This window comes from Maniola jurtina, chromosome 13 (genome assembly GCF_905333055.1).
Source record: "Maniola jurtina chromosome 13, ilManJurt1.1, whole genome shotgun sequence".
Taxonomy (NCBI): domain Eukaryota; kingdom Metazoa; phylum Arthropoda; class Insecta; order Lepidoptera; family Nymphalidae; genus Maniola; species Maniola jurtina.
Window position 1 is genome coordinate 6,588,832 of NC_060041.1, and position 27,127 is coordinate 6,615,958.

Below are 27,127 nucleotides of genomic sequence, written 5' to 3' on the forward strand. Positions count from 1 at the left end.
AAATTAACAATTTATACCCCCGACAAGTGAAGGTTACAGTAATAACTAGAAAAGAGCGGATAACTTTCAAACGGCCGAACCGATTTTCTTGGATTATAGCTAAGAACACTCTCGATCAAGCCACCTTTCAACAAAAAAAAAATTAAATTAAAATCGGTTCATTAGTTTAGGAGCTACGATGCCATAGACAGATACACAGATACACACGTCAAACTTATAAAACCCCTCTTTTTGGGTCGGGGGTTAAAAATAGGCATCTAGGTCCAAAGTTCAACACCTAGTCAATAAATTCAATACCCTACAGTAGGACACTGTCCTAGATTCTTTTCCATAATAACCCTTTTCACAAAAATTCCTATCATCTTACACATCAATTTTTTTACGCGAATGAAGTCACGGGTATCAGTTAGTAGGAAATAAAAATTTGCAATATCGAATTACCCACCATAAAATTAATACTAATACGTGTATATTGCCTATATTTTTTTACAATGGGGTGGTGCCAGTTCTTGTCGAGGATACTGAAAATATATACGTGTTTAAAGATTCTATGATCAAGTGTAATGAAGAGTTTTTATTTGTTTTTAAGTTTGAGTCTATTTGGATTTTCAGCACAGGTTGTATATTTTATTTTATTAGTAGTTTATTACTTACTCTTCAGCTTTGCACGGGAGGGCGTGTATGTATATCCTCTTACTCAAATGTAAATTTGCTATATACATATATTATTATTAAATTAAATGTTTTAAATGTTAGATTAGTTTGTTCAAACAAATCTCACCATTTAGGAAGAATAAAAAGAAGAGAAAGATATTAAATGTTCTGAAAGCTATCTGTTGTGCCTTCTAATGTTGAAGAACGAAGTACGAGTATGTACTAGGGAGAGGATGACCGAAAACATTAAATCATTAGCTCGCGTGCCAAAAGTTGATATTAGTGAAGCCTTGATTATAAAAATTCAATCAATCAATCAGCCTGTCTGCATCCAATGCTGGACATATATATAGGCCTTCCCAAGAGCGTACCACTACACACGATCCTCCGCCTTCCTCATCCACTCACTTCGCGCTACCTTCTTAAGGTCGTCAGTCCAGCGGGTTGGAGGTCGTCCCACACTGCGCTTGCTGATACGCGGTCTCCACTTCAGAAAACGTCTACCTCAGGGGCCATCGGTTCCACAGCACACGTGGCCTGCCCACTGCCACTTCAACTGGCTAATTCTGGCTATAAAAATTACTAAAATCATTTTCTAGCATTTCACTGTCGCTGCGTTTTTTTCCGACATTTTGTACGATAAATCCAAAACTATTATGCTTAAAAATAAAAATAAAATCTGTTTTAGAATGTACAAGTAAAGCCCTTTTATATAATACCCCACTTGGTATAGTAATCTTACTTTAAAAATTAAAACACATTTTAATTATGTAACCACAAATTCACGGTTTTCAGATTTATTCCTTTACTTGTGCTAAAAGACCTCCTACCTGCCAAATTTCATGATTCATGATTCTAGGTCAACTGGAACTACCCTATAGGTTTTCTTAACAGACAGACGGACGGACGGACTGACTGACGGACGGACTGACGAACGGACGGACGGACTGACGGACGGACTGACGGACAGACAGACAGACAGACATATAACAAAGTGATGTAAGGATTCCGTTTTTCCTTTTGAGGTACCCTAAAAAAGGGAAAGTTGCTGATCTTAAATCATTTGGTGAGCAGTCACAGCCTAATCGCAGACGTCTTTTGAATTTTTTGAGTAATTAAGTACCTAAGTAGCAACTTTTATTATTATTTTAGCACTAAAGATAAATTGGTCAGGTTTACAAAGATAATTTTGTAAACTGTCACAAAACAGTTTTATGGCTTTATGATGAGGATTTATCAGTAGTCGATAAAATTCCATATACTGATAAAACTATGGCAAAAGAAAATGTAATTGTATTTTCTAGTTATACCAAAAATTGGACAAGTACGTACAAATCGGATTCGCGAGCAGAGAATTCCGTACCGCCACACAATGTATCTAAATAAATAACAAGATAAATGCAACACAACAAGGCTTATTAAAAGCAAAACGCAATGGCAAAACGCTATAATGTTATAGCGCTTGAAAATCGGTTTAAGCACCTCGGACACGGGACACAAACAAATGGACGGACAGACAGACAGACAGTGAGCTTAGAACTCTTTAGACAAGGGACCCTTACTGAAAACTAGGTAAAAAGAAACCCAAGTTGTTCATGCCCACTTCAAATTGTTTGGCTTCAAGGAAAAGAATAGTACCTACCTAAAGTGTTTTTAACACCTAAGCACTCTCTGTGCACCTAAGTGACATCATTCGAAAGTTTTTTATTATTGTTGCTTGGCTTTGGTTTCAAGTAAGAAGTTATAATTAACGATGTTGTTCGTTTTACATTGAACTTATAAACAGAAATCCACGCCTGATGATACAAACTATGTGGGAGCTGTGGTCGAATACCTGGAGAATGCAAACTCGACCATCAATTTGAAAAATTATGTTCAATTAATACAAGATGCTGCTGTACAGGTAAGCATTTTTTATCTCCTCTTCAACAGATTTTTGTTTTTTAACTTTCGTAGTCTATACTAAATCAACTATACTAAAACCTAAATCAACGCGGGCGAAGCTGCGGGCATCAGCTATTTAATTATAATTACTGATGATGCCCACAAAGTTGTTACGACGGGATTCTTAAAGGCCCATTCGTTTAACCGATTTATATATTATAACATTTTAGTAGATACAAAGATACCTTGCATCCCGGAAAATCAAAGAGTCCCCACGGAATTATAAAAAACACTTTAATCCAACGGATGAAGTCGCGGACATCACAGTCTTCTATATTTATATCTAATTATATAAAACATAGTAAATATATTATAATTAAGGTATTTGTTTCAGAATGCCGATATCATCGTGTTTCCTGAGTTAACACTGACATTATCACACCCTGTTGTAGTTCCTCTCAACGGCACGCTAAAAGACTACCCGATACCAGCTCTCGCACCAACACTTTACGATAAGGTTCTGATGTCTTTATATTACTTAAGTTGCTTATCAATACGTTACAGGAAAGGTTATTTTTGAACGTTCTTTTTATCATCATCATCAACAACAATCGATAGACGTCCACTGCTGGACATAGGTCTCTTGTAGGGACTTCCACACGCCACGGTCTTGCGCCGCCTGAATCCAGCGGCTCCCTGCGACTCGCCTGATGTCATCCGTCCATCTAATGGGGGGTCTTCCAACGCGACACTTTCCGGTGCGAGGTCGCCATTCCAGCACCTTGGATTCGTTTTATAATAATAATTATTATTATAAACAATGACTGTATCCTGTACGTGGGCGCATTAATGAGCCTCCTTCATTGAGAGTTATGTATTTATCCCAACTGCTTACTGGTGATCCTGGTGTCATGGAGCCTTTTTGCGAGGTATCACACCGCGGTGAATGGCCTCTTCTGGCATCAAAAGGTTGACTCATTTTAGCACAACTAAAATCTGCGTGCAAATGCATCTAGTAGGTAGAGGTACTATCTATTCATATTACAATAGAACAAATGGATACTAAATAAGCTAAGCTGATTCTTAGTTCCATACTATAGGCACTCATAAGTTTAATTAAATAATAATAATTTAAGATAGCAACGTTTTAATCTAGATATTTTGCTTTCAGTTACTGGTGTCCATATCATCAGCGGCAATGGAGAATGAAATATATGTAGTGATTAATCTGGAAGAGTTGTTGGATTGTACCAGCGGGGATGTTGCCGGGGAAAACTGCCCGGAACCAAGGGTTTATATTTTTAACACCAATGTAGTATTTGACCGAACAGGCGCAGTTATCAATAGGTAAAGATCTATAACGAATACACAGGGTTTAAACATAATTTGATGTCAACTCAATCTACACAAGTGTAAATTAAAAATTTATAACACCCCCGACAAGTGAAGGTTAAGTAACTAGAAAAGAGCTGATAACTTTCAAACGGCTGAACCGATTTTCTTGGATTATACTAAGAACACTCTCGATCAAGCCACCTTTCAAACAAAAAAAAAACTAAATTAAAATCGGTTCATTAGTTTAGGAGCTACGATGCCACAGACTGATACACACGTCAAACTTATAACACCCCTCTTTTTGGGTTGGGGCTTAAAATACTACAAAAATATACTTATGTGTTATGTTTTATATTTTTTTAAATTTCAGGTATCGCAAAATTAATTTGTTTGGAGAATCCACACGGACTCGGGCCGTTTCGCCGGACTTAGGAATATTTGAAACTGACTTTGGTGTTACCTTTGGTCACTTTATCTCTTTCGACCTATTGTTTCAAGTTCCAGCAATTCAAATGGTTCAGAAGCACAATATCACTGATATCATCTTCCCTGTTAAGTGGTATTCCGAGATGCCGTATTTATCTGGTTAGTACTTAAATAAATTGAGGAATGTTTTGTACTTTTGTTATTGTGCCTGTTTAAAATGAGTCAATTCAACGCTTTTCTATTTGCCGGAAAATGATTGTTTTTCTTACGAACCTACAATTTCGCTCAAGCCTATTTGTAACAGCTTTGTGATAGTTTTATTATAATATTATTACGTCATCTAATAGTACTTATACTTATTTATCCCCAGCCGTATCAATCCAGGAGGCATATGCCTTTACTATGAACGTTAATTTCTTGGCGGCTGGAGCAAATGACGTTGGAATGGGAAGGGCAGGTGAGTACGAGTATTATACCTAATGCAGACAAAATTCAACAAAATTAGTATGTATTTCGCCTCATCTGGCGACAGAAAGGCTGGCTCATTTTTTGTACAAAGGATCAGCCTGGCTGTCCAGCGGGAAAATGCAACACGTATTCTTAGCACTATTCCAGGTGTGCATTATTTAAACAGTAATCAGAAAAGGCTTAAAGTTTAAATGTAACATTTTCAATAGTTATAAAAAAAGTATGCAAAAAATTTATGATTATTTTTTTCGTTCAGGTTCTGGCATTTACTCTGGCAAATCTGGAGCATTAGTTAGCATAATGACTGGCATTCCTACTACTAGGCTACTTGTTGCCAGTGTACCTAAAGTTCCTGGACGGGTAGGTAATATCAAACTGCTTTAATAATATTTATTAGTCAATCAAACGACTTCGACCACGAATCAAATCAATTTACGAGTACAATTCAAACTTCTTAAATTGAAAATTTTGGATGTAAGAAACCTAGTCAATACTGCGCTGGTGCACCTATTGAATATTATATTCATCTTATCGACCTTAACCATTTTATTTAATACTAGCTGATGCCCGCGACTTCGTCCGCGTGGATTTACATTTTTCAAAATCCCACGGGAACTCTTTGACATTCCGGGATAAAAAGTAGCCTAAGTATGTGTTAATCCAGGCTATAATCTATCTCCATTCCAACATCCAAATCTGTTCAGCCGTTTTTGCGTGATTGAGTAACAAACATCCAAACATCCACACTTTTACATTAGTATTGGGATATTTAAAGCAATTACAATACGGATTTAGGGCAGAGATAGACAAGTCAGATAAATAATTGAGAAAGAAGATTATATTTTCATTTTAGGTTGTTGGTGCCGTTCAGGGCCCTCTATATAACGAGCCTTCAGACCAAGACAGTCTTCACCTGACAATTGACCAGTCATTGTTACTCCATACAACAAGGTTATTGGCTCCGGGAACTCAGCATGACTTTACGCTTATAAACAAGGACGTCATTTGTATCTTTCATGTGAAGTTTAGTGAGGGAAACGCAGTTCAGGTAAAGGTTTTTCCAATATTTGTAAACTGTTATCGTGTGTTTTAACTTTTTTTTTTTTTTTATAGAAGGAAAATCTACAGCGAAGTAATACTAATAAGAGTCTTAATACTTATTACATCGATAAATATGGCTAATTACAGATTTTCTCGAAAGTAATAATTATAATAATTTGTCTGAGTGATTAGTTAAGTAAATTACAAGTTATAAGTTAATACATAGTTAGATACTAAAGAAAAAAAAAAACAAGAATTAATTAAGTAAATATAACTTCTAATAACTTAGTGGTTAAAGCGTCCGCTTTCTATACGGGCGCTCAGATACCGGGCACGTACTTCTAACCTTTCGGAGATATCACTTGCTTTAACACCCGTATGGAAACCTGCATGCCTCAAAGTTCTCCATAACGTTCTCAAAGGTGTGTGAAGTCTGCCAATCTGCACTTGGCCAGCTTGGCGGATTATGGCCTAAACTAGGCCTAAATGAGAAGGTCATTCTGACAGGAGATCTGTGTTCAGTATGGGCTTGCGATAGGTTGATCATAAAGATGGTGGTCTACCCACTAACTTTATGCGTCCATCACCTTTACTTGCTTATGAAACTCTATTTGGTGATTTAGAATAATAGTATTCATGTAAAAAGGTAGCCAAGACTCACAAGTTCATAATGTTTTCACTGTTAAAAAGTTATGAGATCTCTAGTAGAGCCAAGCCCCTAGCTGAGCTTAGATTTGTGCTGGCCATGGGACCTATCCCAAGTCCAAAGTAATATAGCTCTTAAATGTTCTTGACTGTATCAAATTTATAACAATATAATAATAATAATAATAATAATAATAATAATTTATTTATTTAAGAACAAATTTTTACAAATTTTACAAAACAGGTGTATTCATAAACTTTATCAGTTTTTCCGCACACCTGTCGTCGACAATGTGTAGTGCACGTAACAATAATTTAATCTAGTATAACAATTTCTACTAGTACTTACTACTAAACTTATAAACTAACAACATTAGGCTAAATATGGGTTATCAATAAGAATTCTAAATATATGTAGGTAGATAAAAAAAAAAAAGTTGGTAGGTAGGATGGTGCGAATAGCGTAAGACGTGGTAAAACCAGTCGACGCTCACTCACACTACTTCATGTAATATGATATCTTACTAACACTACTTCGTGTGTGATTTATAACTTTGGTACAGGATGATTTTGTTTTGTGTAAGTGCAATGTTTAGTGCAAGTAATGTAACTATCAAATATGATGCTAAATATATGATTGATATTATTATATGTTAGTAGTAAGTTAAGTTGTTAGTATTATTATAAGTATTATAGGTAAGTTTAGTTGTTAGTATTATTAGTGAATTAAGATATTACTATTATTAGTAAGTGTAGGTTGTAGTAACAAGTGGATACTTATTTATCAATTCAATATTTCGATATTACTGGCACGTTATTTACAAAATTAAATAGGTGCAATAATTAGACTGTAGAATATACAGTTTAATTATTATACTTCGATATTATAATTTGTTGATAATTAATTTAGTTGATAATAAATTAATAGTTGAAAATTGATTAATCCTTTAATTTAACTTTTATATTTTTTTGATTTATTACGTCGGTTAATGACTTAGGGAGCTGATTAATTAAGTAAGGTATGACGTAATTCAATCTTCTTTTTCCATATAAGTTGTTATATTTAGGTAATAAGAGTTTAGGGTTGTCAATTCTTCGGGCTGAATATGGGGTCTGCACTTTTCTTAAGTTTTCATTAAAATATTGCTCAAGTAATAATGTCAGTTCTGTTTTTTCATGTACTGGTATTATTTTGCAGAAAGCAAATAGTTTACGATAATCATCTTTATGAGCTAATTTGATTTTATTTGGAACTATTTGCTTTAGGATCCGTATTTGAAGTGCGAATATTTTATCAAGGTGAGTTTTGTATGTTCTTCCGTAGCTTGACAACCCATATGATATAACCGATTCAGCCAAAGAAATGTACAGTAATAAGAGAGTTTTGTATGGTATTTTAGATTTTATTAGCGAAAATTTTGCTAATATCCCTCTAAGCCTTTCACACACATGGTTAACGTGGTCTGTCCAGTTAAGTCGACTGTCGATGACAAGCCCAAGATAGGTGTGCTTGTCAACTACGTCGATTGTATCACAGGTACAAGGTGTCAGATTCTTAGCGGTATTCACATGGAGGCAATAAATAAATAACAAATCACTCTACTTACAAGCTCTGATTCTACAAACCCTACATCTTGGTAAAAAAAGGACGGCTTGGCCGTTTAATGTTCGTAAAACTATTACATGACATAACATATTTTAAAGCCTTAAGGAATAGTTTGTTCGACAATTACTAATTTGTATTGTACTTCGTGATGGTCGCAGAAGCAATTCCGGGCTTAGATGTCATTTCAGATAAAAAATCCACGAACTGTAAACGGCCAAGCCGTACTTTTTTTACCAAGATATAGGGTTTGTAGAATCAGAGCTTGTAAGTAGAGTGATTTGTTATTTATTGTTATAAATTTGATACAGTCAAGAACATTTAAGAGCTATATTACTTTGGACTTGGGATAGGTCCCATGGCCAGCACAAATCTAAGCTCAGCTAGGGGCTTGGCTCTACTAGAGATCTCATAACTTTTTAACAGTGAAAACATTATGAACTTGTGAGTCTTGGCTACCTTTTTACATGAAATGTTTTTGGTGGGATTTCATTTCTTTTTGGCAGGTGCCCTAGATTTTTTTGGATCTATTTTTTGAAAAGTCAATGAGATGTCAATGAGAAAAATTGTCTCGTTTCAAAATTTTTATTTATTTAATATTTGGCGCGGTTATTTTGGAGTAATATTGGCATCAAATTGGCTCTTATTCGCGAAATACCCCGTGGTATTATTTTCACCTTTGATATGCGATACTAACAGCACTTTTTGTTTCAGGGGCCTCAACGGGCAGCGCCTGCTCTGCGGGCTTCCTGGTTGCCGCAGTCGGGGCTCCGCGCGCTTATAGACGCTATTGTGTAGTGTTTTAGTGTTTTTCTTTTTACGTGTTTTGAAGTATGAACCCCAGTGCTTCTCAAGGTGAATACCTAGAATGCTCCCACTGTAGCGATGGCAGGCGGTTTAAGGGTCGCAAAGGCCTTAATATTCACATCGCACGTTGTCACGGACCGCCTACACGGCCTCTTACATGCCCAAATTTAATGTGCGATCAAACCCAATCAGGAAGCGATAACCAGGTACCATTTGAAATTGTATTATCCAAATATAGTCAAAATATCCCATTAGTAAAACGCATTCCCCGAGGAGCTAGGATATCGTTAGCTAGATCCTTATCGCATACTATCCAAAATGTACTATCAAATTCACTTTTGGATTGGCAAAACCTCTTTTTTTTCGCATACAGACATTTCTATGTAAATAAAACAGAAAGCGGGTCGTTATGTAGTAAATTAAAAAAAAATAGTTTGGCTAATCGCGTTTTTCCAATTCCTGACTGCTCTTTTCGTACACAAAATTATAATTTGAAGAAAATTGTGGAAAACAAAGTTATGGATGGGGATCTTAAAAACGCTGCCCGCATTTTGTTTTCTAATGATACACTAGCTCCATTCAATGATATAACGCTAGAAGCTTTACGTGAAAAGCATCCTTTACCAAATATCGATTCTTTGCTGCCAGACCCACCTTCTAACACTTCTCACTTACAGATAAAGGACGAAGATACTTACGCTGCGATAATGTCGTTTTCTAGTGGCTCTGCTGGCGGCATGGACGGCATAACGCCACAACATCTTAAGGATCTTGTGGGAGTTACTGCTGGGGACGCCGGCAGGGCGCTACTGAGCGACATTACCAGACTTTGTAATCTCATGTTATCTGGCGAGGTAAATTCATCCTTTTTACCATTCCTTTATGGTGCGAGGCTTTGTGCTTTTAATAAGAAAGATGGCGGCATCCGTCCCATCGCTGTTGGTTGTACGTTTCGCCGTTTGGCGTCAAAATTAGCGTGTAAACACATAGTCTCTACCCTAAAGGATAAATTCCAACCTATTCAAGTTGGATTCGGCAGTAAAGGAGGTTGTGAAGCAGCAGTTCATTCGGCTCGTACATTCTTAGCGAATGGCGAGGTTGAGGTACTGCTGAAAGTAGATGTAAAGAATGCCTTTAATTCTTTGGACAGGGCAACTTTGCTGACCGAAGTCTCAACGCAACTTCCTGAAATTTATCCATATGTCTGGCAATGTTACAGCTCAGCTTCAAAATTATTTTTTGGAGATAGCGATATTAAGTCTTCTGTAGGCGTTCAGCAGGGGGATCCTTTAGGTCCGGCCCTGTTCAGCTTAGGGATCCATAACCATATTTCAAATTTAACATCTAAATTTAACATATGGTATCTTGATGATGGAACCATTGGGGGCAACGTGGATGACGTTCTAAAAGATCTTAACCATATTAAGCAACAGTTTGGCAAAATTGGTTTAGAACTAAATTTTTCGAAATGCGAATTGTTTTTCACAGAAAAACTGTCGCAAGATAGAATACGATTGGCCTCTGATTTATTTAACGAAATTACCCCTAGCATTAAGATACTCGATAAACATTCACTTTGCCTCCTTGGTGCTCCTCTTTATAATGAATCCATACAACCACTTTTGGATCAAAAAATTAGAACATTTTCGGCTAATACCGACAAATTGGGCGCTCTAAATTCTCACATTGCATTTTCGATCCTAAAATATTGCCTTTTCGTACCTAAATTAATTTATATCCTTCGCGCGAGCCCAATTTGGAAATTTCCTGGACTACTCGATAATATGGATACCACCCTTAAAAGTACACTAGAACAAATTCTAAATTTAACTTTTGATGAGCACTCCTGGAACCAAGCTACTTTACCGGTCAAGTACGGTGGCATCGGCGTGAGGAAAATTTCCAGTGTAGCTCTTCCAGCTTTTCTGTCCTCTGTGCATAGTATAAGAGAGCTTAGCTCTCAAATTCTCAAATCAAATTCAATATCATTGACCTATGCCACAGAGGCCCTAGAGAGTTGGAAGGTCAGATGTCCCAATGTCGATATTCCAAAGGAACGTTCTACACAAAAACTTTGGGATTTGCCATTGGTTCAGCTGACACATTCAAATTTGCTGCAAAATCTTACAAGTGACAGAGATCAAGCCAGGCTCCTAGCATTATCGGAAAAGGAATCTGGGTATTGGCTTCATGCCTTGCCATCCAAAAATCTCGGCACCCTTTTAGATAATGAAAGTTTTCGTGTGGCTCTAGGTCTCAGATTGGGAACACCGCTGTGCCATCAGCACAGATGTCCGTGTGGAAAAGAGGTTGATAAATTTGGAATTCACGGACTCTCTTGCCAAAGGAGCGCTGGTAGGCTATTTAGGCATGGCTCTCTTAACGACACGATCAAAAGGGCTCTTGCCACCATAGACGTTCCTGCGCTCATTGAGCCGGCAGGGATTAGTCGGGATGATGGCAAGAGACCTGATGGATTGACGCTGGTTCCCTGGGAACGGGGACGGGCGCTAATGTGGGACGCAACGTGCGTTGACACATTGGCCCCGTGTCATATCAGGGAGACAGTATCAAGACCGGGAGCCGCAGCAGAAATGGCTGAAAACGGCAAGCGGCGCAAGTATGCCTCTCTTATTGAGAGTTACATTTTTGTTCCGTTTGCCGTGGAGACCCTGGGGCCATGGAGTCTTAGTGCAAAGAAATTTTTACGAGACATTTCACCGCGTTTAATAGCCTCATCGGGTGACAGAAGGGCTGGCTCATTTTTTGCGCAACGGATCAGCCTGGCTGTCCAACGCGGAAATGCAGCCAGTATTCTTGGCACCATTCCACGCGGGCATGATTTGTACAGTAATTAGATAAGGCTAGCTTTAAGTTTTATTGTAATATTTTCAATTAAAATTTAAAAAAAAAAAAAATTTTTTGTAGGTACATCATTTTCATGGCCCACTCTCTATCGTTACCTCTTTTTTTAAAAGCTTTTATTCAACTTGCAATGTACTCGTATGTAAATATGTTTGTTCGGGTGGAATCTTGCAACTCAATTTTGAAGCAGATATACCAAATTTCAGTATTTTAGGACTTCAGGAAACACAGATACTTGGTACGTTTGATAAATCTGCCACGGACATCTTATCCTGAAAACTTTAGAATTCGAGCAACAGATTTTACAGATATGCATCTCATATACGAGGGGATGAAGGGGGACCCGATTTCTTAATTTATCTGTTGTTTATAATTGTTGAAATTCCTACTTAATGCCAAATTTCAGTCTTCTAGAACTTCAGAAAGTACCCTAGAATTTGTGACTAGAGGTTTTGAATGTCGATAAATCTTAAACTATAAAAGCTAGACAATTGATACTCAGTGCGTTTAATGAATCTGCCAAAGACATCTTATCCTGAAAATATCAGCATTCTAGCGATATAATTTATAGATTTGCTTTTCTCATAAGAGGCGTAGAGGGGGGGAATTTCCAAAGTCTTAATTTTCCTGTAGTTTGTATGCAATTTCTAGTCTACATACCAAATTTCAGTCTTCTAGGACTTCGGGAAGTGCCCTAGAATTACAGACTAGAAGTTTGACTGTCAATAAATCTGAAACTATAAAAGCTAGACAATTGATACTCAGTGCGTTTAATAAGTCTGCCAACGACATCTTATCCTGAAAATATCAGCATTCTAGCAATAGAATTTACAGATTTGCTTTTCTCATAAGAGGCGTAGAGGGGGGGAAATTCCAAAGTCTTAATTTTCCTGTAGTTTGTATGCAATTTATAGTCTACATACCAAATTTCAGTCTTCTAGGACTTTGGGAAGTGCCCTAGAATTACAGACTAGAAGTTTGACTGTCAATAAATCTGAAACTATAAAAGCTAGACAATTGATACTCAGTGCGTTTAATAAGTCTGCCAAGGACATCTTATCCTGAAAATATCAGCATTCTAGCGACAGAATTTATAGATTTGCTTTTCTCATAAGAGGCGTAGAGGGGGGGAATTTCCAAAGTCTTAATTTTCCTGTAGTTTGTATGCAATTTCTAGTCTACATACCAAATTTCAGTCTTCTAGGACTTCGGGAAGTGCCCTAGAATTACAGACTAGAAGTTTGACTGTCAATAAATCTGAAACTATAAAAGCTAGACAATTGATACTCAGTGCGTTTAATAAGTCTGCCAACGACATCTTATCCTGAAAATATCAGCATTCTAGCAACAGAATTTACAGATTTGCTTTTCTCATAAGAGGCGAAGAGGGGGGGAAATTCCAATTTCTCAATTTTCCTGTAGTTTGTATGCAATTTCTAGTCTACATACCAAATTTCAGCCTTCTAGGACTTCGGGAAGTACCCTAGAATTACAGACTTTGAATAGTGATGATCATCAGTGAGGGACGAAAACGGCGTATTTTAGGTATCAATAAATCTGTAACCATAAAAGCTAGATATTTGATACTTGGTATATTTGGTAAATTTGCTGAGGACACCTTATACTGAAAATTTCAGTTTTCTAGCGTCATCCAGACCGAAGTAATGACGGGTCGAAAATACGGCGAAACACTTCGAGAAAAAGGTACGTAGCGCCCCGGCCGCCGTTTGGCTCGTCTTGGCGGGGGCACTGCCGTGCCCCCTGATCATTTTGGTAATTTCTGGACGTTGAATTCCTGTCATACCTAACGGCACTAGATTTAGTTAAGTTTTAATAGGTTTACAATAAAATATTGGAGTCCCGAGAAGTTTAGCGGCCACGTTTTATTACAGTTTACTGATATCGTTTGAACACTTACATAATAACATTAGATAAGTAATTATATTATAGTAACATATTAATATTATACTATAATCGATTTCTCGGAAACACCACTAACCATTTAGATGGATTTAGATGAAGTTTTAGGTAAAAAGTTAGAAATTTATTTTTCGCACAAAAAAATAAATAAAAATTAGATTCCCACAATAAACTCAAAATGTCTCTTTATTTCAGAAATATAGATATAGAGCTGCGGCATTCAGTGGCGTGCGAACGTATGACCGGATAGTTTCCGGTGGATCAAGGATCTGCTCCGTATTTGCTTGCACCAATGATACAATAGAATCTTGTGGCCAAAGGTAAGATGACAAAATATGGCGCAAATTCATGATGTAGGTACAAATGATTTTACATTTTATATTGATTTAAAAAGCAGACGTATTTTGCACACGAAAGCGTTTTAAGTACCTTAGGTACATTATGCTGAGTTTTCTGAAAAACATAGCTTACATCAATTTTTGTGATGTTATCAGATATTTTTGATATTTTAGAAAATATAATTTTAAAATGATAACAATATATTTCTTCCGGGTAGTAGATATGTACGTACGTACGTAATCCACCAAGATTATCGTTATCTAACTTTTAATGACTAAACTTTTTGTCCCGAAAAAAACCATAACTAATATTTTACTTTTTGGGAATGATAAAAACCCCAAATTAATATAAGTTTATGATTTTATAACCAACTACTAATATAAAATATAGCTTAACAATATTCAATAATTTTTTTCCCTGATATTAAATCTTTATAATTACAGATTCCCGCAATATTCGGCAAATTCGACAGCTATCTTTGAAGCCTTGAATATAACCGCAGGCATGCCCATCCCAAAGACGGACGAAGTTCTCTTAGCGAAGGAAGCAGTATATTTCCCAGTCACTTTGGATACAACCCTCATGCCTCTAAAGGCTGCTCACTATGTTTTTGAAGATGTAAATGAACTCCTAGATTTATACAGCGTTAACATGTTTAACTTGAGGAACCTAGACGCTGAGTTATACAGTTTTGGTATTTGGGGCAGGGAATATACTACCGATACGGAAGACGAAGAACCTATTAATAATGACAGTACTGAGTCGCCTCCTGAGCCTGATTCGTCCAGTGTACATCGCCTCCATACAATATTAATATTATTCTTTGGTGTAGAAATAATAGCTCTTGTCTTTTAAGTTCATTAACTATAGATATCTAGAGGTTTTAATATATAATTTTCAGACACTAGAATATTTTGGAGTTATAAATTAATTTTCCGGAAAGTATTTATTAGTGCAATAAAATATTACTAACATACAACGTCAGACATGAAGCATTTTAGTTCATCCTATCTGTATATTATTAATAGATATGTGGGTATTACCCAAATGCAAGAACTTTGGCACAAGAATTTAAAACTACGACACTTGGGGTTACATTTGTTGAGCGCTATCTCTCCTACTCTCGTACGATCTCTCATTAGAATTTAAATAGATTAAGTACGCCATTTTACTTAATAAATATTTAATAATAATTCATAAGAAGTATTAAATATTTATTTATATTCGAATGATGTATGTTGCAGAAGTATAGGGATAGGTTTGAATAATAGACACTTTCCAATTTCACTTCACTGTATTTTTGAGAATAGTTTTCGCTTACAATTATTATTTCTCAATACCCGTCTTTTACGATACCTTCGCTATTTATATCAGTTTGACAGATATATTTTTAAGGTAGGTAGGTACTAGTTTTCGGAAAGCTATTTGACAAATTACCACAGAGGTAAAACCATGGTGATGTAATAGACAATTAACGTAACAATTATATATCAGCTAAATGTAAAATACGACACAATATGTATTGATCTAAATAGTTAATAACTAAATGTGATTTATAATCCATTCCCGCCAATTATTTATAAATAATAATAATTAATCTGATATAGGTCTAGATGTCTGTGACTCATGATATAAGGCAGCATCTTGAGGTAGTTGTTAACACTCGGCCATCCTGGAAAGGCCGTGCCCCACGGCCCGCAGATAACATCCCGGCTTTCGCATCATTGGCCACCTGGCAAAAGAAAAACACCGAACAGTAATATGCACTTAAGAGGTTACCTAAAAAACGCTTGGTCAATCTGTTTCGCCACCAAGTGATCAACATTAAATGGCTAAATAATAATAGTGTCTCACTTAGTCAACCATGATCAAGTAGACATTCATAATTTAAATTAGAAATATGTACATATGATATAATATTCAATAGATTCATTTTAGTTATTACCTACTTCATATTAAAATTGTTATTGATTTTCTTCTTTTTTTTTTTTAATGATTTGCTATAAGATTTAGGTATTAAATTGTAACATCTTGCAGGTTTCGGTGGTATCTTTCGAGGTCGCTAACATAATACTATTATCATGTTAGTAACTAGGTAAGTAACTGACTTTCGATGCTTTAGCGTTTTCTATTATAAAGATGAATTTGCCACGGGGATGACACCTATAAACCTGGAAAGCAAAACAGTGTCCATATTTATACGAAATTTCATTTCTAGCCCTTTTTCTTTTAATCCGTACTAAACGTTTATTGAATTTCATACTCATTTTTCTCTAATGTATATGTAATTTTCAATTACTTCATATTTTTATAATTATACCTAGATATTAACAGGTCGGCAGAGGGTTTTGTTTTAGCAGAGTTTATTTTTGGTACTTTCAAATTATGTTGTACATACGTAGCACATATACCTATATTTTTCCCATTTTGAATAAATCATGCAGCATAAATTTTTATCATTGAAAGGTCACACAGATATTATAATAGGTATATATAAGTAGTAAATAGACTAGATAAGTAAATAGACTCGTGGTGTAGGTCACTCAGACTCGTTCCACAGGTCACACAGACTCGTTGCTTGGGTCACACAGGCTCATTATGTAGGTCTTATAAACCATTTGTGCAGGTATCCCAGATTATTTGCGTAGGTGACAGAGTGCGTCAAATAAGTAGCTCATTCAGATTCGTTGCATAGGTCATGCAGTCTTCTTTGTGATTTCATACGGACTATTCATAGGAAGATCTCACAGACATATTCTAGGGGTATGCCACAAAGTAGGTACAGACATTGTACTTAAAATGCATTTTTTTTACTCAGAAGGTGAATTTCTATGAGGAATAAGGAACAAAATAAAGCACAAGTACAAGGGAACAAATCTTATTTCCACAAGAAACAGAAACAGGGTTGATACAAAACAAGGCATCTAGGAGAGCAATTTCGAAAATGAAAGAATGTCTTTTAGCACTTATCCGCACTATTTGAGAATTTATAAATTTACCGAGGTTGGAGATAGTTGGCAATTATTATCATGTCTCAGTTTATTATATTAGATACCAGAATGCAAACAAAAGGAATTTCTTATTTTATAAAACACTATCACTCCATTAATGGGCCATCCATGTCAAAAGTTAATTAGTAATTAATTAGGGCATATAGACATAAGTTTAAAAAATATTTTAATTTATTCATGACTTTTGTATTTTTGAAACATACTATATTTACTCAAGACAACCATACTGTTGGTCCGACAACATCACCAAGCTTGCGGGGAAAACTTGAAGGAAGCTCACCCAGCCTTCAGAAGAATGGCGTGTACGTGAGAAGACCTACTTATGTCTAACAATGGATAAATAGGGGCTAACAAGAAGAGGAAGTTATTTACTGTAATGCTTATCAACGGTAGTGAAAATAAAGTAAAGTAGTCTTGACTCCTGAGTCTACTAGCCTCTTTTACTACTTACATTATCTATTGTTGTATTTTATCAATCTTCACTCTCGATGTTGACATATTTTTTTAAGAGGAAGAGGATTTCGTTACGGAAGTCACGCAGACGTTTCATTAGGGAAGTCATTCAGACATCCAGATAGGAAAGTCACTCAGATGTTTCGTTACGGAAGTCACACAGACGTTCCGTTAGGGAAGTCACTCAGACATTCAGATAGGGAAGTCACTCAGATGTTTCGTTACGGAAGTCACACAGACGTTCCGTTAGGGAAGTCACTCAGACATTCAGATAGGGAAGTCACTCAGATGTTTCGTTACGGAAGTCACACAGACATTCCGTTAGGGAAGTCACTCAGACATTCAGATAGGGAAGTCACTCAGATGTTTCGTTACGGAAGTCACACAGACGTTCCGTTAGGGAAGTCACTCAGACATTCAGATAGGGAAGTCACTCAGATGTTTCGTTACGGAAGTCACACAGACATTCCGTTAGGGAAGTCACTCAGACATTCAGATAGGGAAGTCACTCAGATGTTTCGTTACGGAAGTCACACAGACGTTCCGTTAGGGAAGTCACTCAGACATTCAGATAGGGAAGTCACTCAGATGTTTCGTTACGGAAGTCACACAGACGTTCCGTTAGGGAAGTCACTCAGACATTCAGATAGAGAAGTCACTTATTTCTTTAAGTGAAGATACTCAGAAATATCTTTAGCGAAGACATTAAGACATTATCTTGATGTTAATCAGCATTTACTGTTTTAGTAATATCATAAGATTTTCTTTCGATTCAAAATTAATATCTGTTGTTTTTAGTAGGTTATCGATATACGATATTATCTAGGTTATATATTCTATAATCTGTGTATTTATGGTATTATGTATTTTATTTAATCTATTAATAGCACTTAAAAAAATGTTTCTGCATATAAAGATAAAGACAAAGAAATCTCATAAAGAATCTTAAAGTAAGCGCTGCCAGCTTAATTTTCTGCATCAGACTTTCATCAATTGCATTAATTGTCATCAGTTTAGTAATTTTGTATTTGTTAATTTTAATATGTAATTGTGAAATAATAATTAATACTTGTATTTATTTAGTTTTATCGTTCTTCTTGCTAACTACCCACCATAATATTAAGTTTACTTGGCACAATAAATGGCAAACGTTGTGTACACTTATCATTGATATTCATATCAGTGTATGTTATAGTGCGTAAGTATTTAATAAATGTAGAATATGTATATTTTAATTGTTTCTTATTAAATAAATCAATAAGTTAAATTTTATGCTTGGACGTTACGACGTCCTAGCTCGTTTACGGCAAAATAAGGCCATAATGTCACAATCGCAATCACCTCTAATTGGTCGACGCTCACTCATTTCCGGCTATGTCAATGCATTGTTGAGATAAGAATACCAATCACAGCGATTGAGATTGTAATAATGATTGATACAGTCTTTCAGCAATCGAACAAATTGTCTTCCTATAATTTGTAAAATAAAATAAAATAAACCTATCATACTGTTACTTATAAACTTTTGACCTTTACATAATCCTATTATTGAATTCTATGTACTATACTAGCCAATAGTTAACGTAGTTTGGTACAATAGTCTCTTTTGTATAAGTACCCATTTTTATTACATATGATTTGTCAAAAACAAATAAAATAAAACTAGTAGGTAGCTCAGTTTGTTGTAGGCTCTACTCAGACCTAGCCTAGGCGCGTTTGGAATTCTCGCTTAGTTTTGAATTTAAGCAATTAATCGTCACCATTACATCATCATCTTATAAATTCAATTGACGATCAAAGTGTTCCCAATTGTATAAATGATTTGTTTTTAACTATGAAAATAAGTATACATTTATCTAAAAAAAGTTCAGTACATACTGGCACTATCAAAAATTAAGTTTCCGATATAGGTTAATCTGGCTCTATTTTCTGGTCTTTCTGGTTAGGTATCACCTAGTAATCTCTATTATAATTAATTTTATAAATTAAATTATGTATATTAAGATTATTTGGCTGGAAGTATTGCTGTTTTTCTTACTTTCATTGGGTTTGTCATACAGTCTTTAATTTGCATAATTCACACAGACTTATTTATATAGATATTTGGCGAGTCATTCACCCGTTAACATGAATAGGTCACACAGTCACTAAAGTTAGCTAAGGATTAAATTATTAACATATTATCCTCACATTTCAAAGTACCATGATGAACTGATGGCCATCGCTAGTTGCGGTTTATCCTAACAAATCAGAGTAATTCCATTTAGACATGAGCCTTTAATTTTTGTACTAGTACAGAGTCTGCTACATCACCTATGTTCATAAGTTGTATACCTACATATTTCAATGCGGTTAAGACCTCCAGAAATGAAATAGCTTAAATTATTTTGTCACAAGTTAGAATGTTACTTACTAGTAGGAACTACTCATTTATTTCAATTGTAAAAGATGTTATGGAAGAGCGGGGCCGTCTGCCACAAGTACTAGTAGCAAATCTAGGCACTTACTGGGATGGTCCTAATTTCTATGTGTTCTCTGTAAAATTATTTTAACGAAATAAATATTTTTGTATTTTGTATTTGTATATAACTACTTTATTAATCAGCACACTGAGCTATGGCGGTAGAGGCGGTTGTCAGAATTTTTGTAATTCAATTCATTCCACAGGATTAGCGGTGTTTGGAGTATCTACTTAATAACGCGTATACAGGTTATTTAATTTGTAAATAATAATCTCACAAAAAAAAGGATTTGATGATATACCTAAAATTATTAATTTATCTAACGAAGGTAGTTTGACAAAATTGATATTTCACTCATTCAATGCCATACGATCTGTTGCTAAGGGAATTGTCCTATATCGCAGAGATCACAATTAAGTAGATACTTATTTTTTGCTGTTATAAAAAAAAATACACACATGCACATTTTTTTACATAATCTGCTAAGTGATTGTATGTATGCGCACCCAAAACCTCCTCTATGATGAAAACTTTAGATACTTATGGTATTATCGAATCATTTGAAAAATTAACTTCCAGTATCAATGTGGGCAGGCAAATATTCTATCTGCACTATTGTTAATATTTCGAGAGGCATTTGCATATGCTCAGAAAATTGATGGTTAGAGTCAATATACCTAAAACGACTCACCGGGTGCGGGTATGCTCGACTTTGTTGCTATGGCGACACAGGAGGACGAGTGGCGGCTGGCACGGTGCGGCAAGTGGTTCCTGGCACGATGCGACGAGTGGCAGCTGGCACGGTGCGGCGAGTGGTGGCTAGCCCGTCAGTAGATTACAGCTGCGCTTCTTGTCCCCGCGTGGCGAAGACGTAGTAAAGTTTTATTCCCCTTTTCTTCATCTTGAAGCCTGCGCCGAAGTAGTAGATTCTTCTACAATTTTTCGATGATGATAAGTAGGTACCCTCAATAAAGTAAGTAGGGCTTCTGGTATTGGTAGACCGTAATTTTGCTCGTAGGTATTTCAACTTCAAGTCCTCTGATATTATAATACACAGGACAGTCCTCGGGTCGCATCTTGAAGATGAGTTTGCGTCGATATAGGCCCATGATGTTATTTTCTAAGAGAGGCGTGGTGTCTTCAGAAGAGAAGAAAAAAATATTTTATTTTCACGTTCTTCAATGTTCTGCTCTCTTCTCTTCTTGTGATCCCACTTCTGACTGTTGCAGAAGTATAGGGATAGGTTTGAATAATAGACACTTTCCAATTTCACTTCACTGTATTTTTGAGAATAGTTTTCGCTTACAATTATTATTTCTCAATACCCGTCTTTTACGATACCTTCGCTATTTATATCAGTTTGACAGATATATTTTTAAGGTAGGTAGGTACTAGTTTTCGGAAAGCTATTTGACAAATTACCACAGAGGTAAAACCATGGTGATGTAATAGACAATTAACGTAACAATTATATATCAGCTAAATGTAAAATACGACACAATATGTATTGATCTAAATAGTTAATAACTAAATGTGATTTATAATCCATTCCCGCCAATTATTTATAAATAATAATAATTAATCTGATATAGGTCTAGATGTCTGTGACTCATGATATAAGGCAGCATCTTGAGGTAGTTGTTAACATGTACCTACTCTATTTCTTGCTTTTCCTGTAGGTAAGTATGTACTGTAGTAGCTGATACTAGAGAGAACCTTACCCTTGACATTTGTAAACTTACACTTGTCTTCCATCACTAGTTTTTACTCACGACTTCATCCGCGTTACATAATTTATAGCCAATAGCCATAGCACTCGGAGATAATTTAAGCTATCTATGAGTGAAAGCATTTTTAGAAATTGGATACATAGTTTCGTAGATTATCCCCTGATACCTACTAACCTCTTTGTAATATTAGTACCTACCTACCTATAGATAAATTGATAAGCGTGGTGAAAAACTTTTTCACACGAAGCGTATGCTATCACATCTTGAGAAATGATTAAAAATAAACTGTTATCTAGTAGAAGTAAGAAGTTAGATTAATTTTGCACCCCATTATTTTGCACTCCGTTATCACAACTACTTACTCCAATAACCGTGATGTCGACATCCTCTAGCAAAAAATCTTATCACTATAAACAAGTTATAGTTGATAACCGTCTGAATATATTACGCCATGAGTTGCTTTATTAAACGTTATCGTTAAATGAAACAGTTCACAATATTAAATCATCTCCTCTGTTGTAACTCGGTTAGTTTATTCAACGATCAAATACCTTCGCCACGCATTTGAATAATTAAAAAAATCTTTGCAATTACTTGATTAACCTTAATTTTTTAATCGGTTAAAAATGAGTCAAGTTAAAAGAGTTCTTGTTATTTACACGGGCGGAACTTTTGGAATGTTGAAAAATGAAAAAGGCGGTAAGTGAATTATTGAATGGTGTAGAAACTAATATTTTTCATTTCAATTGTTTTTAAAATTTAAGTAAGTACTATAAACTAAAAATATTAAAAAAAAACTACTAGGTAGGTACATTCTACATCGATAGATAAACTTCATTGATGATAAACTTGAATAAAAATCTTTATCTTATTATTTTTCAATTAAAAGCAATTTTTTTTTTATTAAAAGCAAGTCTTTATAGTTTCAACTATAATTTGTACCTATACAGCTAAGTATTTAATTATTTCTTTGATTTCAGTACTAGTCCCACAAAAAAACATCGAGCACCGGGTGATCAGAAAACTATCGCAGCTTCATGACGATGTCTATTGGCAGAAACACTTGGCCAAGACTGACAAAGCAGAATATCTCGTGCTACCAGGTAAGATGAACAGAAAATCCCCATTAGAAAGCTTATCCAGAAGTAAATAGGCTGTATTATATTATTATGTATATAAAGGTATCTAGGTATATCAAATTTCACCCGAACGATGTTGGGCGGATCAGCTAGTAAACAATAAAATGCATTTCATTCAGAAAATATTAATTTGTTACTGTTCCTTTCAGATGGCAAAGACACGGAAATCAAAGTTTTATACAAAATTCTCGAATATGACGAATTGAAAGATTCATCGGATTTCATGATAGATGATTGGCTCAAAATGGCTCGCGACATTAAGGTAATAACATCAATGTTTATTAGGTATTCTAATTTTAATCCGTGTCTTCATTTGTATGAATTCACAAGGAACCAAAAGCTTAATTTGCTATAATCCGCTAAACCTGACAAATCTGTATGGTGCAACGTGCAACATGCAAAATGCGACATGAACTGCCCGCCCTCCCACTGATAAACATGCAGGAAAAGCTAGCCACCAAGCAAGCAATAGGTACGCATCACCACACAAATCCCAAAACCACTCGACGCACGTGCTCGGGTGTCGGGGCGAAACGTCAATTTATTTTCAAGATGGGCAACTTAACTTTTTCTATAATTTCAGAGGTTTTATCATGACTACGATGGTTTTGTGGTACTCCACGGGACGGACACGACAGCATACGGTGCCTCGGTGTTATCTTTCATGTTGGAATCCGTTGGAAAGACCGTGGTTCTCACTGGAGCACAGGTCAGCTCTAACTTTTTAAACTTTTATTGAAACAAAACTTCTAAATGAACTGTGAGTGCCTCCCCGGGCACGGTGGTAACCATGAAGATTTCCCCACGAAAAAAACCGGCCTAGTGCGAGTCAGACTCGCGCATTGAGGGTTCCGTACTCGGGTATTTTTTCCAACATTTTGTACGATAAATCAATGACTATTATACATAAAAATAAATGAAAATCTGTTTTAGAATGTACAGGTTGAGCCCTTTCATATGATACACCACTTTTATTATATAACCATAAAGTACTGACAGCAGTACTTTATTAGAATTACAATCTAGCCTACGAGTAAAGCTAATAAGTAATATTATGTTAACCTAAACTTATAAAAGTACTTATATCTAAGAGTCCGTCCATTGACATATTTCTTAGTTTATCGTTAGTTATTATTTTATGACACTTTGTTGTGTTCATTATATTGCACTAGCACTAAATTTTCACTTTGTTGTTTCTTGTGTTCACTACATACATACATACACCACTTGGTATAGTTATCTTACTTTGAAAATAGAAACACCCTAGGGAAGTACCTACCCTATAGGTTTTCTTGAGACGGACGGACGGACAGACAGACAGACGGACAACAAAGTGATCATATAAGGGTTCCGTTTTTCCTTTTGAAGTACGGAACCCTAAAAACGATGCGTTTATTCCACCAAAGCTGATGTAGCGGAGCGGGTCAAAAGTGATTCAAAAATGGGCTCCGCAAGCTAAGCTAAGCGATGCATCTATAAGTAGGTAGATCCTTAGGATTGCTCTTGTAAGTTGTCCTTAAACGAATTCTTTTATTTTATTTCTTAATCAATATTTTTTTTACCTTTAGCCATATTTGACTCAAATATACTTTGAAATAGTTTTATAAGTCAGCCTTTCGAATCTGGTGGACAGGGTATCTAATTGTAGAACGACAAGTGGATCAGGGTGATTTTAAATGGAGTTTATTTTAGGTGCCGATCTTCCAACCTCGCAGCGATGGTAACAATAACATTCTATGCGCGATTTTGATCGCAGCTACATTACACATTCCGGAAGTTACAGTATTTTTTGGCGCTAAACTCTTCAGAGGAACTAGGTAGGTACCTATGTACAGTAGGTACATACTTTAAAATTTAATTCAATGAACTTTTTAATTGAATATGACATCATACATACCACACGGTAATTTCTAAACAGCTAACCTAACCTGGATGGAGTCATGCTCATGATTGAACATGAATTCATCCACTCCATCAGATTTTTATGTTATTTGCAGAGTAAAAAAAGTGTCAAACACAAGAATATACGCATTCGACTCCCCGAATTTCCCTGCACTTTTGGAGGCGAAAACCACACTTGAAGTTGATCCCAAAATGCTCATCCACCCGCCTGGCTCCGTTCCCGATGAATGCAGGTTGCATGACAAACTCGCTCAAAAAGTGTACGTGTTAAAAGTAGCACCCACCATTACCCCCGAAATCATCAGAGCGGTCTTCCAAGGAATGGAAGGTAAGAATAAAATAACGCAATAGATCGTGGATGTCAATTTCATAATCATACCTACTTTGTTATACCTACTTAGTTCATCGTCGTTAGAAACAAATGAACTCACCAATGGTTGTGAAGCTATGGGTAACAGACAGACAGACAGACAGATCACAGAAGAGACATTTTCGCATTTATACACTACTTTTCTATAAATACGTACTCTTATGGCTGTTGAATGTTAAGTTTAGTTTTCAATCGAACGAATTCTTTAGCATAACTGATATCTGATGTGTGAGGATTTTACTGAAACGATTTTTAATAGGTGTAGTCCTTGAAACGTACGGTAACGGCAACATCCCAATCAAGCGCAAAGAGATCTACAGGGAGATAGAGAAGGCAGTGAAGAACAACGTCCTAGTTGTCAACGTGACGCAGTGCATCAATGGAACGGTGCTGGGGAAGGCTATCTACGAGACTGGACTTGTAAGATTTTTACTTTTTATGTCGTATAATCATCTTGGGCATAGCGAGGCACGTGACCATACATCATAATCAGCCTGTGGACGTCCACTGTTGGACATAGGCCTTCCCTAAAGCCACCACACTCGGTCCTCAACGTTCCTCATCCAGCCACTTCCCGCCAGCCGCTGTATATCGTCAATGCATCGTGCTGGAGGGCGTCCCACACTACGCTTGCTTATACGCGGTCTCCACTCAAGGACTTTTCGGCTCCCACGGCCATCGCCTCTACGACAGGCGTGGCCTGCCCACTGCCACTTCAGCTTGCTAATAGTTTGGGCTAGGTCAGTGACCTTGGTTCTCGTACATGATACACACTGACAAGCAATCCTTTCAGATACTGCAAAGGTGCAAAGACCAAAATTCATACATCGGTCTTGTCGTGGAAATCTACGGAATGCATCGTAAAAAATCCCGGCACGAGTAAATTGTTTTCTGCGTTTAAAGAGGTTTCAGACGGTCCATATCTACGGACTAACAAACAGACACATTTTATAATTTTTACAAGGGACCGCCCCGCGGCTTCGCTGTTGAAAAACCAGTCGTAGTACTTTCTAGGGTTTATGTGAGTCAGTCAGCGAGTTAGGGCTTTTCTTGTTCTATATTTTGATGATATTAAAGTGTGGATACTTACACAAATAATGTTTTCAGCTATTGGTGGAGTGCGGTGTAGTGCCAGCTTTCGACATGACCGCCGAGGCAGCGCTCGCGAAACTCTCCTACGTCCTCACAAAAACTGAACTTAGCTATCAGGAAAAAGTTGAAGTAGGTATACTTTATTTTCACTATTAGGCTTCCGTATCTCCAGAAGAAAAGGGACCCTATATGATAACTTCGTTGTCTGTCTGTCTGTCGGATTTGGAAATGTATAATTTCTAAACTGTCTCTGGTCTGGTGGAGGCTTCAGTCATTGCCAGTTACCTTCCTACGTGCGTTAGGCAAGCCAAGCCAATCCGCCAAGCGATTTAGCGTTCCAATAGGATGCCGCGAAGAAAATACGTACATTTCTACATACTTAGAGCGATTACGCACTCATTCGATCGATCAGTCTGTGAGAATACGGATACAAAAAACTCGGACCGAACTCGGAAATTGCTTGCTAATCCGATCTCTGATCCAAATCTAAGCTATTCAGTGGACATCTTTGACATATATACTTCATGCGTCCGATTTGAATCCGAGGCACATCCGAGATATTGTCACGAATGGATCAGATGAGTGCGTAATCGCTCTTAGTCATCTAATAAGAAAACCCTGTTGACGATAACAATTGGCAGGGTTGGCATTGTTGATGTTTATAATAAGCCATGTTTGCCATTCAATCATATTTAAAAAAAAAAAAAATTTTAACAAAGATGCTTTTTTTTTTACTTTTTTCAAACCCTGACCAATCGGTTATATATTTAGCTCAAATATTCGCTAAGTTATTTTGAATTTTTCTTGTTGCAGCTAATGAAAACTAACATACGAGGAGAATTACACAATCCAAACCATTGACGAACAGAAACAGATTTTTTTAGTTTAATAAGAGTTTAATTATAAAAGTAAAATAAATTATATTACTATAGTACCTATCTACTGTTAATTATTTTTCCCTCTCATCTGACTTCATTATAA

The 27,127-nt window shown here is 36.2% G+C and overlaps 2 protein-coding genes across 2 annotated transcripts; both read left to right on the forward strand.

Annotated features, from left to right (window-relative positions):
• The first annotated feature begins 446 nt into the window (after positions 1–446).
• Positions 447–13,972, forward strand: LOC123871437 (vanin-like protein 1). Its single transcript, XM_045915249.1, has 9 exons — positions 447–617; positions 2,441–2,557; positions 2,933–3,055; positions 3,710–3,885; positions 4,244–4,458; positions 4,670–4,756; positions 5,024–5,127; positions 5,621–5,815; positions 13,844–13,972. Exons 1-9 carry the CDS (start codon positions 564–566, stop codon positions 13,970–13,972), a joined length of 1,200 nt encoding a protein of 399 aa, XP_045771205.1. The 5' UTR covers positions 447–563.
• Positions 13,973–22,076: 8,104 nt separating this feature from the next.
• On the forward strand, positions 22,077–27,084 carry LOC123871447 (L-asparaginase-like). Its single transcript, XM_045915277.1, has 9 exons — positions 22,077–22,342; positions 22,624–22,746; positions 22,932–23,044; positions 23,366–23,491; positions 24,475–24,599; positions 24,780–25,012; positions 25,314–25,474; positions 26,162–26,275; positions 26,960–27,084. The coding sequence occupies exons 1-9, from the start codon at positions 22,270–22,272 to the stop codon at positions 27,005–27,007; spliced, it is 1,116 nt and encodes a 371-aa protein (XP_045771233.1). The 5' UTR covers positions 22,077–22,269; the 3' UTR covers positions 27,008–27,084.
• Positions 27,085–27,127: the final 43 nt, after the last annotated feature.

Coding starts and splice junctions, on each gene's coding strand:
- LOC123871437 (XM_045915249.1), top strand. CDS start 564: ATGAAGAGTTTTTATTTGTTTTTAAGTTTGAGTCTATTTGGATTTTCA. Junction 3,886..4,243: donor ACAGGCGCAGTTATCAATAG/GTAAAGATCTAT, acceptor TTTAAATTTCAG/GTATCGCAAAATTAATTTGT. Junction 5,128..5,620: donor TACCTAAAGTTCCTGGACGG/GTAGGTAATATC, acceptor TTTTCATTTTAG/GTTGTTGGTGCCGTTCAGGG.
- LOC123871447 (XM_045915277.1), top strand. CDS start 22,270: ATGAGTCAAGTTAAAAGAGTTCTTGTTATTTACACGGGCGGAACTTTT. Junction 25,013..25,313: donor GGTCTTCCAAGGAATGGAAG/GTAAGAATAAAA, acceptor GATTTTTAATAG/GTGTAGTCCTTGAAACGTAC. Junction 26,276..26,959: donor GCTATCAGGAAAAAGTTGAA/GTAGGTATACTT, acceptor TTCTTGTTGCAG/CTAATGAAAACTAACATACG.